The 15,532-nt window shown below is 39.6% G+C and overlaps 1 protein-coding gene across 6 annotated transcripts in view; it reads left to right on the top strand.

Moving 5' to 3' along the window:
* ATP8A2 (ATPase phospholipid transporting 8A2) overlaps positions 1–15,532 on the top strand; it is a 333,209-nt gene that overhangs the window by 173,972 nt on the left and 143,705 nt on the right. For all 6 annotated transcript variants that reach the window (XM_051638602.1, XM_051638630.1, XM_051638621.1 and 3 more), the window contains one exon: positions 11,313–11,496. In XM_051638602.1, coding sequence (XP_051494562.1) covers positions 11,313–11,496 — 184 coding nt within the window. The remainder of the gene's footprint in view (positions 1–11,312; positions 11,497–15,532) is intronic.

The raw sequence follows: 15,532 nt of genomic DNA, 5'->3' as shown, positions 1-15,532 counted from the left end.
ATCTGGAATTTTGCAGTAGTAACCTTTGACTATACCTTGCAGATCACTGCCAGCAGCCTTCCAGCAAGGCTGCCCTGTGACCCTATTTGGAGAAATAGGGTATAGAGATTTGTATAGATAGATACAAAAAGAAGTGGCTTTTCGAAACTTAAATTAAGAAAATGTAGTGCCCTGAAGATGAATGCTGGCAGCCCAGCAAGACAGCCAGCTGCTTTGGCAGTTAGAGTGCAAGCTGTTCCACATGAACTCTGCCACTCTAGTTGTCATCACCAAAACAATTAGCACATCTGATTTTGGGAGACTTATCATCAGCCTCTTGCCTATTATTCCCATCTCCCCCTCATGCCCCTTCTCTGGCTGCTCTTGGGCAGAGATTGTTGAAAGATAGTATGTATGTTAGTATGCCAGGTATCCTGCCTTGCAGCCTGGCTTATGGAGCTAGTAGGAGCTTGTAGAAGGCACTGTGTATCTGCTGAGTCCTTTGAACATTTCAGCTTTTCACATGATCACATCTATTTTCAGCTTCCACAGCATGTCTTAAAAGCTTATGAGTTGCTATGTCATATTTGAAAGTGAGACTCATTTCTTAAGTCAATAACCTGTTTGGCTATGGGATTTTTCTGTGTTTGAAAATTAATTGCTGTTGCTTGAATTTTGCCAGTGTGCTAAATACACAAATTCCAACATAAACAGGTTTATGTGAACTTAGGCTTCCAAGTCTTAACTTGTAACTAAAAAAATGAAATAAAATTTACTGTGTAAGTTGAGAGTAGACTACATGCTGCTACAAAAGCCATTTCATTAAGTCAGGTGAGCATGGATAGGCTCTTAGCTTTTCTGTAGACAGAATGCTCTGTAAGCTGACTTGCTTTTCATGGCTGGATTTTAAAAAGCATCAACTTAGCCATACTGTTGTGCTCGGGTATGTGTGGAGAGTATCCCATCTAACTCGCAGAAGCCACTTTCCTCCTTCCTATAGAGCCCATGACTTTTTCAGCACTGGGCAAGTAATGATTTTTCCTCCCAGCTGTTTGGTTTTTTTTACTTTTAGTCTTGATTTCATAAAGAGTGCTAGTGAATACAGTCCAACTCCTACCAATTCCTTTTTTTCCTCAGTTTCCATGGTCCATGGTACCGTTTTAAGGAGATGTTTCATGTGCTCTCACTCATTTTTTAATTCCAGTTGTAGCCTGGGCTATGGATGATCTAAATTACCTTAGCAATATGATACTTCAGATTCTGTTGGCACTAATAACTTGGATGTGCTCAAGTTCAACATTACTGTTAATTAAAATAATTCTAGCAGTGGGAGGGTCTCTCCTTTTCAGACCTGTCTGATATAAAAGTGGACACAGAAGAGATCTGCTCTCTTCTCCCCCTAGTAATAGGCTGATAATTTATGCTGCCTCTCAATTGCCCAACAGTTCACCCTAGAAGACCAGAAGTTAATAGAAAAGAAGTAATTATAATGCCTGTGGAAATGTTTCAAGGCTTGTTTTCTCTCCAGGAAAAAAAGGTCCTTCAGGCAATGTCCTCTTCACTTCAGGAAAAGGTTTAACTTAAGTGCACCTATCTTCTCTCTGCACTTCTAAAGCTCCTTATTTGTAGCTGTTCAAATGTCTCTTTCTCCTTTAGTAAAGGGGATGGTAGAAGGGGGATAATCTGTCCTGGCGTCTATTACTTAGCACAAACCAAGGCTGTTCTGTGAAACATGGGCATGGATATGTTACCAAATTGTAACTGCAGCATTTTGTGTCCTTTCTATAAAGATGCAAAGGTTTGTCACGATGAAGACTTGGCTCCTAGTTCTGAATTTTTAGTTTTATTTGGGAAGTAAAATTGTTGGCCTGGTTTGAGCTATTAAGCAAAATATTGGTGCTTTTTTTTTTTACTCTATGAAATACTGTCCTGTGCAAAGCTCTATACTGGTATTACTGATCCCTGTGGTCAGAAATGTGGATGAGACTAACACTAAAAGTCGTATGTGCAAAAGAAAATCAGCTCAGAGTTGAGACCCATGCAGGAAATGAAAACTGCAGTTTTTTTCATGCATTTTTTCAAAAGCCCTGACGACTTCTTTCAATAATAGCAAGGTGACTAGCTTGGGGCTTTGAAAAGAGGCAGAAGTGAGTGAAATTTTGGAAAAAAACAGAGGGAGTTGAGTTTTGTGAGGCTTTTTCTTGTGCTAAGCACTTCAGGCTGTGCATGCACTGTGAATAAGAGCAGTAAGGAGTAAGTGCAGACACTGGACTGTAATTGTCAGTCCTGTAATGTTAAAGTGTACTACCTGATGACTCTGCCTGGACTGCTGCAAAATGACTGGACAAGCTTCAGGGGACAGTCAGCTCAAGCAGTTGCTTCCCAAGTTTGCAGGGGTGAGACTGGACAAGGATGGCCTCCTCTTGCCCCACTGTTGCTGGTGCTTTTACAGGGAGTGGTGGGGCTTGTGCCCTGTGGGACAACCGGTGATGTGCAACTTTGGTTCCACCTGCTCTGCTGTAGCAGGGTCCTCACGCTTGAAAGGTGCTTGAAAATCAGGAGTGCAGGGGATTGATAGATATTGTGCTCTGCTGTTCTTCTGTTTCTCTGTTACTGAAGCAGCTGCTGTTAATCACCAGTGATCTCACAAACCACAGAGCATTTCTGTGCCTTAATTCTGAATGTAAAAACAGTCACCCAGATACACAGATGTTGGAACTGTGTATTCAAGGATTACAGGTACCTTAGCAATGTGGCCGTGTTAGTGGCTGGCCGTGGGCGGAGATGCTGCTGAATTTTCTTCATGTAAATTTGGTCATATTAACTTACAGTGTATGTGGTCACTGAACACAGCAAAAACACTCTCTTACCCAAGATGCATGTTTTGGTGCTTCAGATTAATTATTGTCTAGTTTAAAACTGCCTTTGCTCTGCAATATGATTCCTTTTTCCTCCTTCTCTTCCCCACTCTTTTCTTAGCAGTGGTGCTTGTATTGAGTCTGGTGTATAGAGGTTGATGTAAAGATCCTTTCCTGCAGCTTCTGTTTCAGAGTAGTGAGCAATGGTGATTTTTTCTGTAGGTTAATACTTAACCTAGCTTTAAACAGAGTGCAGGTTTAATGGCTGACTAACACTAGAGCTGGTTGCAGTCAGACTGTTAGTGGCCAATGTCTTTTCTATCTAAAATTGGTCTGAATTTTTCGTATCTTTTCTAAACACCCTGGTGCTCAGCTTTCCTAGCTGTGAAGAGACTGTGAAAACCAGAAATGAAGTTTTTTTTTTTTTCTAAATGTGTAAGGATTTAGGGAGTTAATCTCAAGCATTTTGTTCCTGTTAAATAGAGACTGGACTTCAGGGAAGAGTGGGAAATAGCTTGTTTTCCTTTGGTGTTGCAAAAAAAATATTTCATAGGGAAGCTCACCTTTCTTTCCTAGTACAATATGACCCTGACTTTTGAGGTGTGCTAATAATTCTGAAATTGGAAATCTTGCTTTGTACGAATAGTCAGTACTTTCATTTTGGGTAGTGAGTTTTCACCATGATATACTGGTTCATTGCAGCCCTCTGATATTTACTGGGGAAGTTACCCTGCTTTGGATTGTGTCTCTCTGTTCCAGGAGTATGTAATTCAGAGATCCTGTGTCTTTGACCAGTAACATGTAGTTGCAAGTTGATAATTTAGATGTGTTCTCATTTAAAATTCCAGGGGACTTGTTTCCCAGAGAGGGAGAAAAATAGATCTGAGCAGTTATTAGAGGACAGAATGAAGAAATAAAACTGCCCGTGCTTGCTGCTGAAATGGCAAACTATCTCAAATCTGTTAGCTCCATCTCGCTTCATCTTCATGTCTGTGGGGTTTTTTAGGTATAAGATCCTAAAAGAAGCAGTTGTTTACTATGCAATGCTGTATTTTGTATTTCTTAGCTGTAATTAGTGTGGAGGAGCAGAGCACCTGTCAGCTGCCCACCTGGTGTGGCTGATGCTACCGCAGTGTTGCTGTTGTGCTTCTAGAGGCTGAGACTCACCCTGGCTCTCCCACTTAATTTGGTGGCAGCACCACAGGACAGAGCCTTGCTCAATGGGCTGAAGTGCTTATTAATGGCCTTAGTCTCAATTGTTACTTAATTTCACCATGTGTTGCAAAAGTCTGAAACAACTCTGCTCTGTGAAACACGAGTGCTTTGCTCTCTGCAGGTCCTCAGGGTCATGAAGGCACGAATCTGTACATGTTACAGACTGATTTTTTTTTTTTTGTCTGTTATTAGAAAAAGGCAGATTTCTGTGCTGCATGAGAACTGCTCAGGCTGATTAACATGGAAATGAATGTGCCTTAATCAGCTTGGGGTGAGGGAAGCTCAAAATTAATTTGATACATTCGTTGCAGTTTAAAGATGTATAATAGCTGTTGCCACTAGCAACCATTATAGTTAAAAATGCAAAATAGTCTCCCATTCAACACTGTGTTTATGCCAACTCATCATTTTCCAAATAGTTCGTTTTGCAAACTAGATTTTTCCTATTTAATCTTTACCCTATAAATCAGGCTGGGGGAAGGACAATTGACAGAAACACTGAGGGAGGCATATCAAAGAGGAAGAAGATGCTGATTTGAAACTTAACCCTGTGTTCACTGGGGTGCTGTGTATTATATTGCAGTGCTTAGCACATTGAATCCAGCTTATGAAGAGATTATTTCATAGTCCTTTTCCTCCGGGGATCATTTCAGTGGCAACTGTGAATGGCAAATGAGTTGTCAAAATGTGGAATGCAAGGGAGAAATTCTCTAGTGATACATATATCAAAAAAACCCAAAGGAACATATACAACTAGGGGAAAAAAAAAAAAAATCTTTCTTTTTGTGATTAAAGGTACTAAATGAGTTCTTCCTCTTCAGAAGACTGTGTGAGATTCAGTGGCTTTATAACTCCAAAGAGAGCTTTATATTAAGAAGAAATTTCTGGTATACCTGAAGCGATGCAGAAGGAACTATTTTGGTGACCTTTACATTAAAAGTGCCACATGCTCTGTAAGCATGTATGCAAGGATGTATGCATGTGTTTTGGCTTAGAGCCTTACTAGGCATCAAAAATACCCTGTTCTTGATAACCTAAGTGCAGAGGTAATATAGGCTGCTCAGAAAGTCAGATGTGACTAACACATCAGTAAGGCTGAAAAATTGGAATTTTGAGACTCCTGATAAGGAAAATAGGATGTAAAACTTTTTAAAATTAATTCATAGACTTGAAATCAGTCTGATAAATTTGGGACTACAGAAGGAGTTGGGGGGATGGTCTGCTCAGGAAAAAAAAGAAAGTATGGAGAAGTGAGAATGCAGCTGAAATGACAAAGGGTGATGAAGCTGTGATGTTTTCTGCAGAAGCCAGTAGAGGTTTGATAATACTTTGAGTTGTCCGTGTTCAGAAGAGATGTAGGTTATTGTAGAGAAGAATTAGCAAGAGCTTGAAGTGCAGTCAAGAAGTGAGACTCTTAAGAGAAAGGAAGGAAGATGTTGTGTATCAACCAGTTTCAGCATCAGGTGCCTGTGTGGGGGGAGCAGGCATTCTGCCTTCCCAGAGAGTGAGTGCACCTGATTATTCTGAAAGTATTTTTGCACTGCAGTAATGCTAGACGGTTTTAATCCTGTGTAATTTTAGATGTTAATAGTAGGCTTCTTGATGTAAGCTAGTTACCTTCAGCCCCCTTTACCTTGGTGGAGAGAGAATGGCATTTGTAAGAGGAGATGAACTATACCCTTGAAGTACATGTCTAAAATAAGCCAGATGAATTGCACTCCAGAAGCGCCTGTTTCTCTCCGTTGACTATAAAAGGAGCATGGTGTGATTAGTGCAGATAGAGATGTCTCCATTGCAGGCATTTATATTTAGTTGGATGAATTACTTCGGTGCTTTTTGTGAACATTAAACTATCCATCAGTTCACTCAGTGCCTTCTCCAAAGTTGTAAGTACTGCACCAGAGGCAGTCTCCATGAAATCATGGTTGTCAGCAGGTAAAGGAAATTTGGAGCACTTGGTAAATGAAGAGCATTCAATGTAAGTGCACATTTTGAGTCAATACAACTTGTGGGTGCTTTTGCTCACTCTTCTTCTGTGTGGGTTACTGCATCATTATAAATCTATCCAAGATATCTCAGAGCACCATGACTCTAATTCAAAACTAGCCCTTGTTTGGATGATAAATAGTTTAAATCTGCTCCCTGCTGTGTGTCAGGAGAATCAATGTGTAATTAAAAACTGCTAAATATGACATCATGGTAACGTTTCTTGCTTTCTGAGCATTACTTTTCATGGTGTGTTCATTTATTTTGCTGCTTTTTCTGGGAACCAATGCATATGCTTAAATGTCAATATTATTGATAGCTCTCAGCTCTTTCTGGACCGTCTCCCATCTCTGCCTTTTCTGAAGATGAGGTCTCTGAGCATTTTGAAGTACTAGTGTATTTTACAATAGAACTGGGTAGAATCATGTCCGCTACAGTAAATGTATGCTCTTAAGGGCATCTAGAGTTGCATTAACAAGGCATTTTAAGGAAGCAGAATATCAAATTAATGTTTCATGTTAAAGACGTTCATGTCTTTAATACTGGTTACAGCACGGAAGCAGAAGGAGGTAATACTTGAAACAGCTCCCTTCCTTGCGTTCCTCTTCTCACAATAAACATTAAAATTTTAAAAGTGTGGGTAAGAATGTCCTCAGAGTATTTTATGTTGATGTGGGGGTGGGGGGAGTATACATCTTCAACAGAAGTACTCTAGTCTACTTTTTTTGGGGGACGGGACCCACAAAAAAGTCCTCACAAACTGTGACGTATGTAGAGTGAATAGGGAGTGCTGAGGCTCAGCATCAAGCTGTGCCTTGCTTAGGTGTGGAAGAGCTTGTGGGGCTGCCTTCCCTTCATGGCATTGTAAGACAGTCTGGATGTAAACTGATCTCTTATAAATTACCTCATCTTTTTCTGCCGATGTCTTATAGATAAAAGGACTTCAGTAAAGTTTACTTATCTTGTTCTTTATTAATCATGTCTCTTTGTATATACAGTTGGTATTTTCAGTCTTGGTTGCTAGTTCTCTAGCAGAACTCTTTTCTTGATTGGGTCCTGTAGACTCAAATGCAGTAAGTAAAACTAATAATTTCCTGAGATACTGCATATTTTTCCATCTGGTTTATGTCTGTATACTTTGAAGCATCTGCAATGATGCAGCTGTAGTTTAAGGGCCTGTGTGAGTCGTATTATTTACAGTGGTCATCAGTTGCCCTCATGCATCTGTAACTGTGCAATAAATACAGATATGCATACGGACAGAATTGAGAAATATGTTCTGCTTGTGTGCATATGGTCTTGTGGAGTGTAGCAGACCTATGTGACACAGGACTGGTTGTGCTGATGTATCCTTCCCATCTCATTTGTGACTGCATCCATCTTTAGTTATAATAGATGGAGTCTGGGAATAAGAGGGATGACTTCCTTGCCAGATTGTAAGAAGTGCAGTAAAGGAACTGATTGATTTAAATCAGTTGCAGTTCATTAAAAATTGAAGCTAAAGTTCTATTGCATTGCTTTGCTTAGTTAAAAAGGATGTTTTAATGTTTTGCTTCTACTTCTGAGGTTTTAAAAACATTTCTGCCAAAATGGCTTTCTAAATATTTTTATTTTTAAAACAAATATCACCACTGTTTGGGTTTTTTTCTGTGAAATCTTTCACTGAAAGATGTCAGAGCTGATACCAATTTGTGAATTGCTCTGGTTGTCCCATAAATATTCCTGACGAAAAAAAAAGTGAACTGGAAATCCTCTGTGCTTGAATTCTCTTCCAAAAGAAATAAAGTAAGCCTGTTCAAACTTTCCAGCAAAATGCTGAGTATAATCACAATCTTAAGTTGAAAAGGACCTGTAAGGATCACAGCAACCAGCTCCTGGCAGGCCTACCTAAGACTAAACCATACGAGTACAACTTTTCTGAACAGGCGAAACATACCAGGTAAGAAATTCTCTCATATGTGTCTGTACCCAGGCTAAAGAAGTAAGTGCAAACTGAAGGTTTAAAGCCACTGGGAGCTGATCTGTAGAAGTCTGTGGCAAGCCACTCTACAGCATCCTCTGTGGAAAACAGCTGTATTACTGCTCTGTGCTGTGCTCTGGGCTATTTTTTTTTCCTCCAAGAACATGCCTAAAGGACAGAGTCAGAATAGAGGAGGTTGTTGGTATCTGTTGTCAAATACGCTTTTGAGCAGCAACAATAAAATGAAGATTTCCAGTGAACTCTTTTGAGTTGTACTCTGAGAACCTTTGTAAGAAGAGTTGCTGTCTGACCAGTGAATGAACATGAGTGAGCAGAAGATTTTTATGCAACTGATGTGTTGCTCACACTTTAATTCTTATTTGGTTGTATATAAGGGCAAGGCTTACATCTCAATAATTGTTGCAGTCAGCTCTGCAGCGAAAGCCAAGGAAGTTCCACACTATGATAATTACAAATAGCTGCCTGTACCTGAAAAATTTTCTTCAAACTAGTTAGTTCTTATTAGCACTTTGAACTTACTAATTTGTCCAGGAATCTTTGTGAACCTGGCTATTCTTCCTCCCTTTCCAAGGTATCACATGGGAGAAGCTGCAAGTTAATAGTGTCCTGCGCTTTAATCTTCCAGTTATTAATGTAGACAGGATATCAAATGTGCAGAAATGAACCTCAGCTCTGATCATCTGGCTAAGGGGATTAATGTCATCTAATGTAGTGTGTTGGTATCAAGTAGATTACAAGGAGAAGGAGTTTGGAGGCTGAGAATGTGAGTTAAGAGGGGAGACACCTCAGGAAATCAGTAGCCATTTCAGTTTGCAACTTTTGTAGTTAATATACTGCATGCAGTGAAATAAGTTCTCTGGAGTTTGAGGATGCACTTGATGGGGAGGTGTCAAAGAGGATGCTTACCACCAACCTTCTGTTTAGAATAAACAGAATCAGGTAACACTTTATGCTGATGTTTTGTCTTAGAGTTAATCATCTTGAACCAAGTGCAGAAATGTGGGGTTTTTTTGTGTTTAAAGCATATATCTAGTGTTTCCTGTAGCTTGTTTAGTCTTACTAGGTATATAAAGATGTTAATCTTTAACTGGGTGTTACATAACACTGGATACAATTAACTTTATTTGGTCAAGACAGTAAAAACACGCTCCGTGTACATTATGTAAGAGTTGATAAATGTATATGTATCTGGGCATTTCATTGATTTGAGAAATAATAGGTCATTAATGTCAAAGTTGACTTAAAATCTGAAGGCAAACCTACACTGCAGACACAGAAGGGAATACAGAAGTGAGTATTAGCTTGCCTGACATGTCACAGCTAAGGTGCACGAGAATAAGCTCAAGAACCTCTGCCGCATTCCAGTCATGTCCAAGTGTCTGCAGACAAGCTGCCAGTTTATACTACAGTATCAGAGGTAGTGTGCACAACCTGTCTTTTTTCATTCCCCTGTTACTTTAAAACCAGGAAACTTCTTGCCTGTTTCCATTGCCATGCAAATTCGTGCAAACTGGACTTCTGAGAGAAGTGTCTGTCTGAGGAGGACGTTTGCAGATGTGCACAGTGCTCAGGTGCAGTGAAATAATTGCATGACGGCACTGCCAAAAGTATATGGGCCTCTGTGTTAGAGGTGCCACTGGGGCTGGTAACTGGGGGTCTGTGCACTTGTTAGTCCCATTCCTGAACTGGTTCCAGGGACTCCTCCAGAGCTCCCATTTTATGGCTTGAAGTCCTTGTTGACTGCTTGCTCCATGGTTTAGTATTTTATCATGCCAAGATTGGGCTGGGGAAGAGGGGAGTGCACGTGTGTGCACATGCGTATGAGAGAGAAGTTAAAATTTGATGCAGACCATATTCAGAGCTGCTTTATAGTAATAAACTGACACCTTTTGTGCAGCATAGGTTGGTTAGTGTGTTAGGGGGTATGTGAATTTTCGGCCCAGCAGTTTTTTCTTAGGAACTCTTTCTCCCTGTTACTCATCAAGCTATTTTAAGATGTGGTCAACGCTAAGCAAAATGAAGGTCATAAAGCAAAATGCTGAACAAGATAACTCTGCTTCTTTTGATCAGCAGTAATCTAGTTGGCTGTATTAAAAGGCTGTGTAAGCTGTTCCCACAGGATGTAGACTCTGGAAAAAATGCCATGTAAAAAAGCTGTCTCCCCTGTTCTCCCCCTATTTTAATAGTAGAGCTTTTAGATATCAATTACATTCTTTTTGTTGAGTGTTTTGTGTCTGACTTGAGATGTGGGAAAGTTTTGTCTGAAACTTTATTCAAGGGAATATAAAATAATTTGGAACTTTAAGTAAAACTGATGGGGAAAGGAATTAGGGTTGTTTGTACAGATGGGGTGAGAATGGAAATATTTAATCTACATGTAGGTATTTCCAGAATACCTCGTATTATTTGGTAATCTGATCTACCTTTTCTATGAAAAGAGGGCATTTTGGGTGTCTTATCCAATTTAGCAACCTAGTCCTGAGTATTTTTCCACTTCTTCCTGGTTTGGACTAGTACTCTATTGAATTCCATAATTTTTTATCAAACTGGAGCCGATTTAAAATGAGAGAAGGATCAGGTTAAAGTAATTACCAGTAAAACTGATAAAAATATTCAGATGTTATGGAGTCAGCCTTTTGTTTTGGAATGGGAAATTGAGTAATATCGTCACTGAAGTCAGAGTTGTACCAGCATGCAAGGTGTATGTGAGATCAGGGAGAGGCCTTGCTCTTTCTGATCCTAACTGTGTGGCCTGAGGTTGGAAAATGGCCTGACAAGTGGAGAAGTAAACTGAAGGAGGTAATAAGGTAAGCCTGCAGTACCTTTTGCCACACCACTGAAAATGTGTCTGATTTATTCTCTAAACGTGTTAGTGGTCTTCCACCTCCTGTGTTGAGATGCACTGTTGACAGCAGACAGGGAGGAGCCTGCACTGTTCATCCAGAAGCTGTCGTGGTGGAAGAGGAAATTCCCTTCTGCAAGTGTTCCCAGTATAACATCACTGGTGTATGCCAAAACGTATAAGGTTTGGGCTGAGGGAGGAAAACAAGGCTTTAAAACCTTTCGTATCTATTTGGCCTCTTTTGCACAAAATATGAGCCAGTAACGATAAATGTGAAACTATTTTTCCTTCTGAAATGGTTTGGCACAGGTTCTGCAGCTTAGTTGTTGAATAAAGAAACTTCCCAGGAATTGCCCTTTGATGACTTCTAAATGTAGATGACAGCTGTCCTTTTGGGAAAGGCACATAGCTCAGCGTGTGAGAAACTGACACCTTTTTCTCTCCTTTTCAGAGTATCTCCTCTACAGAAGTCTGACATAGTAGACATGGTCAAGAAACACGTCAATGCCATAACGCTTGCCATTGGGGATGGTGCCAACGACGTGGGAATGATCCAGACAGCTCACGTTGGAGTGGGGATCAGTGGCAATGAGGGCATGCAGGCAACCAATTGCTCAGATTATGCTATTGCACAGGTCAGAGGCCAAAAAGAGCAACTGCTGTATCCTGCTGTCAGAGATGTGCTGTGTGGCTGTGTAGTGCTTGATGGTTTCTCCTAGCCTTCAAGCTAAGAGCATCTCTGCTCATTTTCCTGGTCAAGGCAGCTGTCTAGAACAGATATCTTGGATGTATTTTGAGGATTTATTATTATGTTTTTGTTATTTAGCTCTATTGTCTGTCAAAGTTTGTTTCCTCCTGACAGCTGCACAGTGTCTTGGCTCTTCAGTAATCGGGGAGAAGCACTTCATGATGCTTATGTTAACAGGCTTTTAAGTGTAACTTATCTCTCTTGATGCAAACATGTTTTGCTTGCTATGAGTAGGCATTTTAACCAGATGTGTAAGAGTTTGGCTGTTTGGAAATTCTTTTTTTGAGGTGCTTCCTCTTTTTTTATTTCCCTCCACCACCGTGATGTATCCAGGAATTGGTCGCAGATCTAGGGAGCTAGCTAGCTTTTTTTCATTTTAGGTATGTTATTTTTGAATGTTATTTGGGTGAGTACTCCTAAACTATCCCATTAAATTCAGCAGTGATTACTTCAGCTAAGGAGGAGAGTAGAAGGCCTTTATTTTACTGAAGAAACCAAGCTGTATAATAAAGATTTAAAAGTAAGCATAAGAAAGGAAGGAGATGCTTCAGTTGCTGGTCATCCTCTGAATACTATTTACAGTTGAGGTTCTCTGTGTATGTGTTTGAGACTTGATTGCAGGGCACGAAACAGATGGATCTGACAAGAAGCAGAGACAATCTACTGTTTCTTCAGTGATCTGTGAGCATCAGCCCATGTTCCCTGCTGGCAGGGCATAGGCAGATATGCTCTACCAAGTAATACGAAACATGATCTTTTAATAGTTACAGTAAAAGGTGAGGTTTTCAAAAGGCATTGGCTAGTGCTGCTGTTTGCACAGATCGTTGTTTATTATGCTAACCCTTCTGTGAAGCAGAGTGGTGATCTTGTCTTGTTGCTCTGTTCTGCAGTCTAATGAAGCACGTCAATAATTGAGACCTTTTGCAAAATTTATCTTGAAAAATTTTGGCTGTTTTATTCTGTCATAAACAGTAGCATATTCCAAATACATAGCATCACAGGAACTGTCCTAATTGTGAAGTCTGTGGTATCTTGTAGTGATTTTTCTCATCTTTTACTTGTGTGGATAGATGTATTGCTTCTGCTGAATAACTTAATTGAATGTTCTTTCCTTAGACTTCCTCAGATAATTTATTACTGCCATTTTAATAAGTAAGCATCAACAGTGAGAATTTTGTACATAGAGGACCCTGCACAATTTACTTTGTGTTAGTTTCAGTAACATTAAATCTGAAGAAGTAATTCCATGTTCATATGTTGCTTCTGCATTAACAAAATCCCCTGTTGTTGGGTTTATGGGAAGAATGTGGAAGTAAGTTGCTCTTGGTTTAAATTCCAGTCAGGGAGTTATTGACAACAGCAATGAATCTTCATACTTCGGTATGAGATAAAAGCTGGTCACACAGAATTTCAACTTTCAAAAATTAGTAAAACACTATGGAACTGTATTTTTGGTGGTTGTGCAGAAGAGCTTTGTGCTGGTTATAAAACATTTAAAGGAATCCCTTCTGTAAAGGAAACTAACAGTGTATGGTAATATGTGTTTCAAAAAAGAGTGTTCAAAAGAAAAACTGGATCACCATGGGGTATGTTTCTTTCAGCAAAGACATATAACTCCCACTAAAGCATTACTGTGTGTGCATGCCTTGAAGGCAGAATATGTTCTTATTGAGTAATTTAAGACAACCACTATAATGTAGCATCTCATGTTCAAATGGTATTATAAATGCAGTGGTGCCAGAAGTAGGCACTTATGGAAGAGAAAGTCTCTATGCAGGCTTGTTCAGGATTCCAGGGGGAAATCGAAGCATAAACCAAACAAAAATAAAAAGGCAACTTGTGTCTGACTCTACTCCAAATAGCTTCCACAGGTGCAAAGAGCATCTGTTTGAATCATCCTTTCCCTTGAAATGATACTGTACCAGTGATTCATATTTAGCAAATTCCCAAATCAAATAACCTGTTTAGAGACAGTAGTAGAATTTAATAACTTTTTTATTCAGTAAAAGGCTTTCATCTTAATCCAGAGACCATCTGGTGGTTAGGGACTATTTCCTTTTCTTAACTAGGGGAATGTCTTTCTTAAAAAAAAACAACTAACATTTCTCTTCTCTTCTTTGGAAAATTTGGCTTGTGTTTTGGATACATTTTCACTGCCTTAATGCTTCCCACCCCCAACATGGCATAACTTTGTCCTTCAGTCAAGATGGGGGGGAATTGTTCTAAAATGCAATCTCTGTAAAAAAAAAAAAAAAAAGTTATGCTAAGGTTCATACAGAGACAACTGTGAAAACTTACAGAAACTGTTTCACAGGTAGGCTGGCCAGATAGTCATAATATTTTCTTCTGATTGAAAACTCAGTGGATAAAGCAGTGCCCAAATAAGGGCAGGGTCTTAGTAGAGCCCTATCCCTACAGTCACTCAAGTCTGCCAGTAGCTGTGCACTCACATGATTTCAGTGACCAGCAGCAAAATAAATGTAATTCCTTGCTGTATCTTAATGGGACTCTTCACCAGTGTGAACAGGCTCAGAACGGTGTTCTTTAGGTTATAGTATCTTCCTTGTTGTGCTATGCAGTGCACCCATTTTCATAAGAGTACAGGTGAGAGCAGTTAATGGTAGGATTTTTTCCTTGCCTTCAGCTCCAGAAAAGACTACATCCAAGATGGTCACTTGCTAGATTCAGCAGAGAGGATTTTCAGGGTGTGTCTAACAATCCTCTACAAGGGGTGTTTGAGGTGACTTGTCAGGATTTAGTGGAAAGTTTTCCATCACTGCTGATCTGTTTTGTCAGTGAATTTTTATGGGAAGGTTGTAGCTGTGCTGCATGTTAACTAAGGCATTAGGTGTCTTGCAGGTCAACTACTCCCTTGTGAGTATCCCACTCGCAGTCCTTACTCAAGTTGGGCAGAGACTGAGCCGTGAAGCTTGGTTCACTGTTATTTTCTCTCCTTCCTTGCTGGCATATCTGAACAAATCTGAGTTACTGATGCATGGAAGAGAGGCTGTTCTTACAGGATTTGTGGTTCAGTGATTTCAGTGCTGGAAATCATGGGAGCAGAGCTATCTCATGACAGTCCTAATTCATTACTGTAGCTTTCAATTTCAAATAAGTTTTGGTTAAAACAAATCTAGATTCTAAATTTAGCAAATCAAGCTCTTCCTAGCAAGTAACTTTGTGGAAAAGGAAGCAATGCAAATAATGATTCTGTCTTAGTGTTCAAGGACCTTTTAGGTACACACATCGTGAATAGTAAATCTAGTTACTGGTTTGAGCTTGTCTGTAACTGGACAAAAGAGGAATGTTTCAGCCATAAAAAGGTTCACTGACAAAGCCAAGACTGGAAAATTATGCATTTCCTAGGCTACATTGTGAGACTGTTTTTATAAACGTCCGTTTTCAAAACTGCTGAATTTGAGTTCTGTGGTTCAAACTAGCACTTAAAAGTATCAGTTTTTCACTTGGCCTTTTTGGCAGATGCTCTTTCTTTCTTACACAATATTTCGGGAGCTTTCTATAGTACACAATTACGTGCATTTTGTGGGCTGAAAAATGTAAGTATTCATTCTCTGTGAAAGACTTAAGCATCTATTTTTCCACTTGTTTTCCCCCTTGTGCATTTTACTTCAGCTCAAGACAGTTCTAATTACCAGACTGTTCGTTTAACACAGAGGAAGGAGATTCTGCATCTTGTAAGCCCTCAAACGCAGGAATCGTCTTTGACCCTGAAATGAGTTTGTATTGTCAGTCCACAAGGCTGCATTATATTAACCTTGTTTAATTTTGCTATCAGGATAGTCATACTAATTGAAGACTTCTTGCTGTTTAAAGTCAGTGAAGATGGCTTAAAAACACTCAGAGGTTTTGCTACCAAAAATACTTTTCCTGTAAATATTTTAAGTCTGTTTTTTTGCATGAAG

This window comes from Apus apus, chromosome 1 (genome assembly GCF_020740795.1).
Source record: "Apus apus isolate bApuApu2 chromosome 1, bApuApu2.pri.cur, whole genome shotgun sequence".
NCBI classification, from domain to species: Eukaryota; Metazoa; Chordata; class Aves; order Apodiformes; family Apodidae; genus Apus; species Apus apus.
Note: the sequence above shows the minus strand (reverse complement) of the source record. Positions and strands in the feature narration are given on the sequence as shown.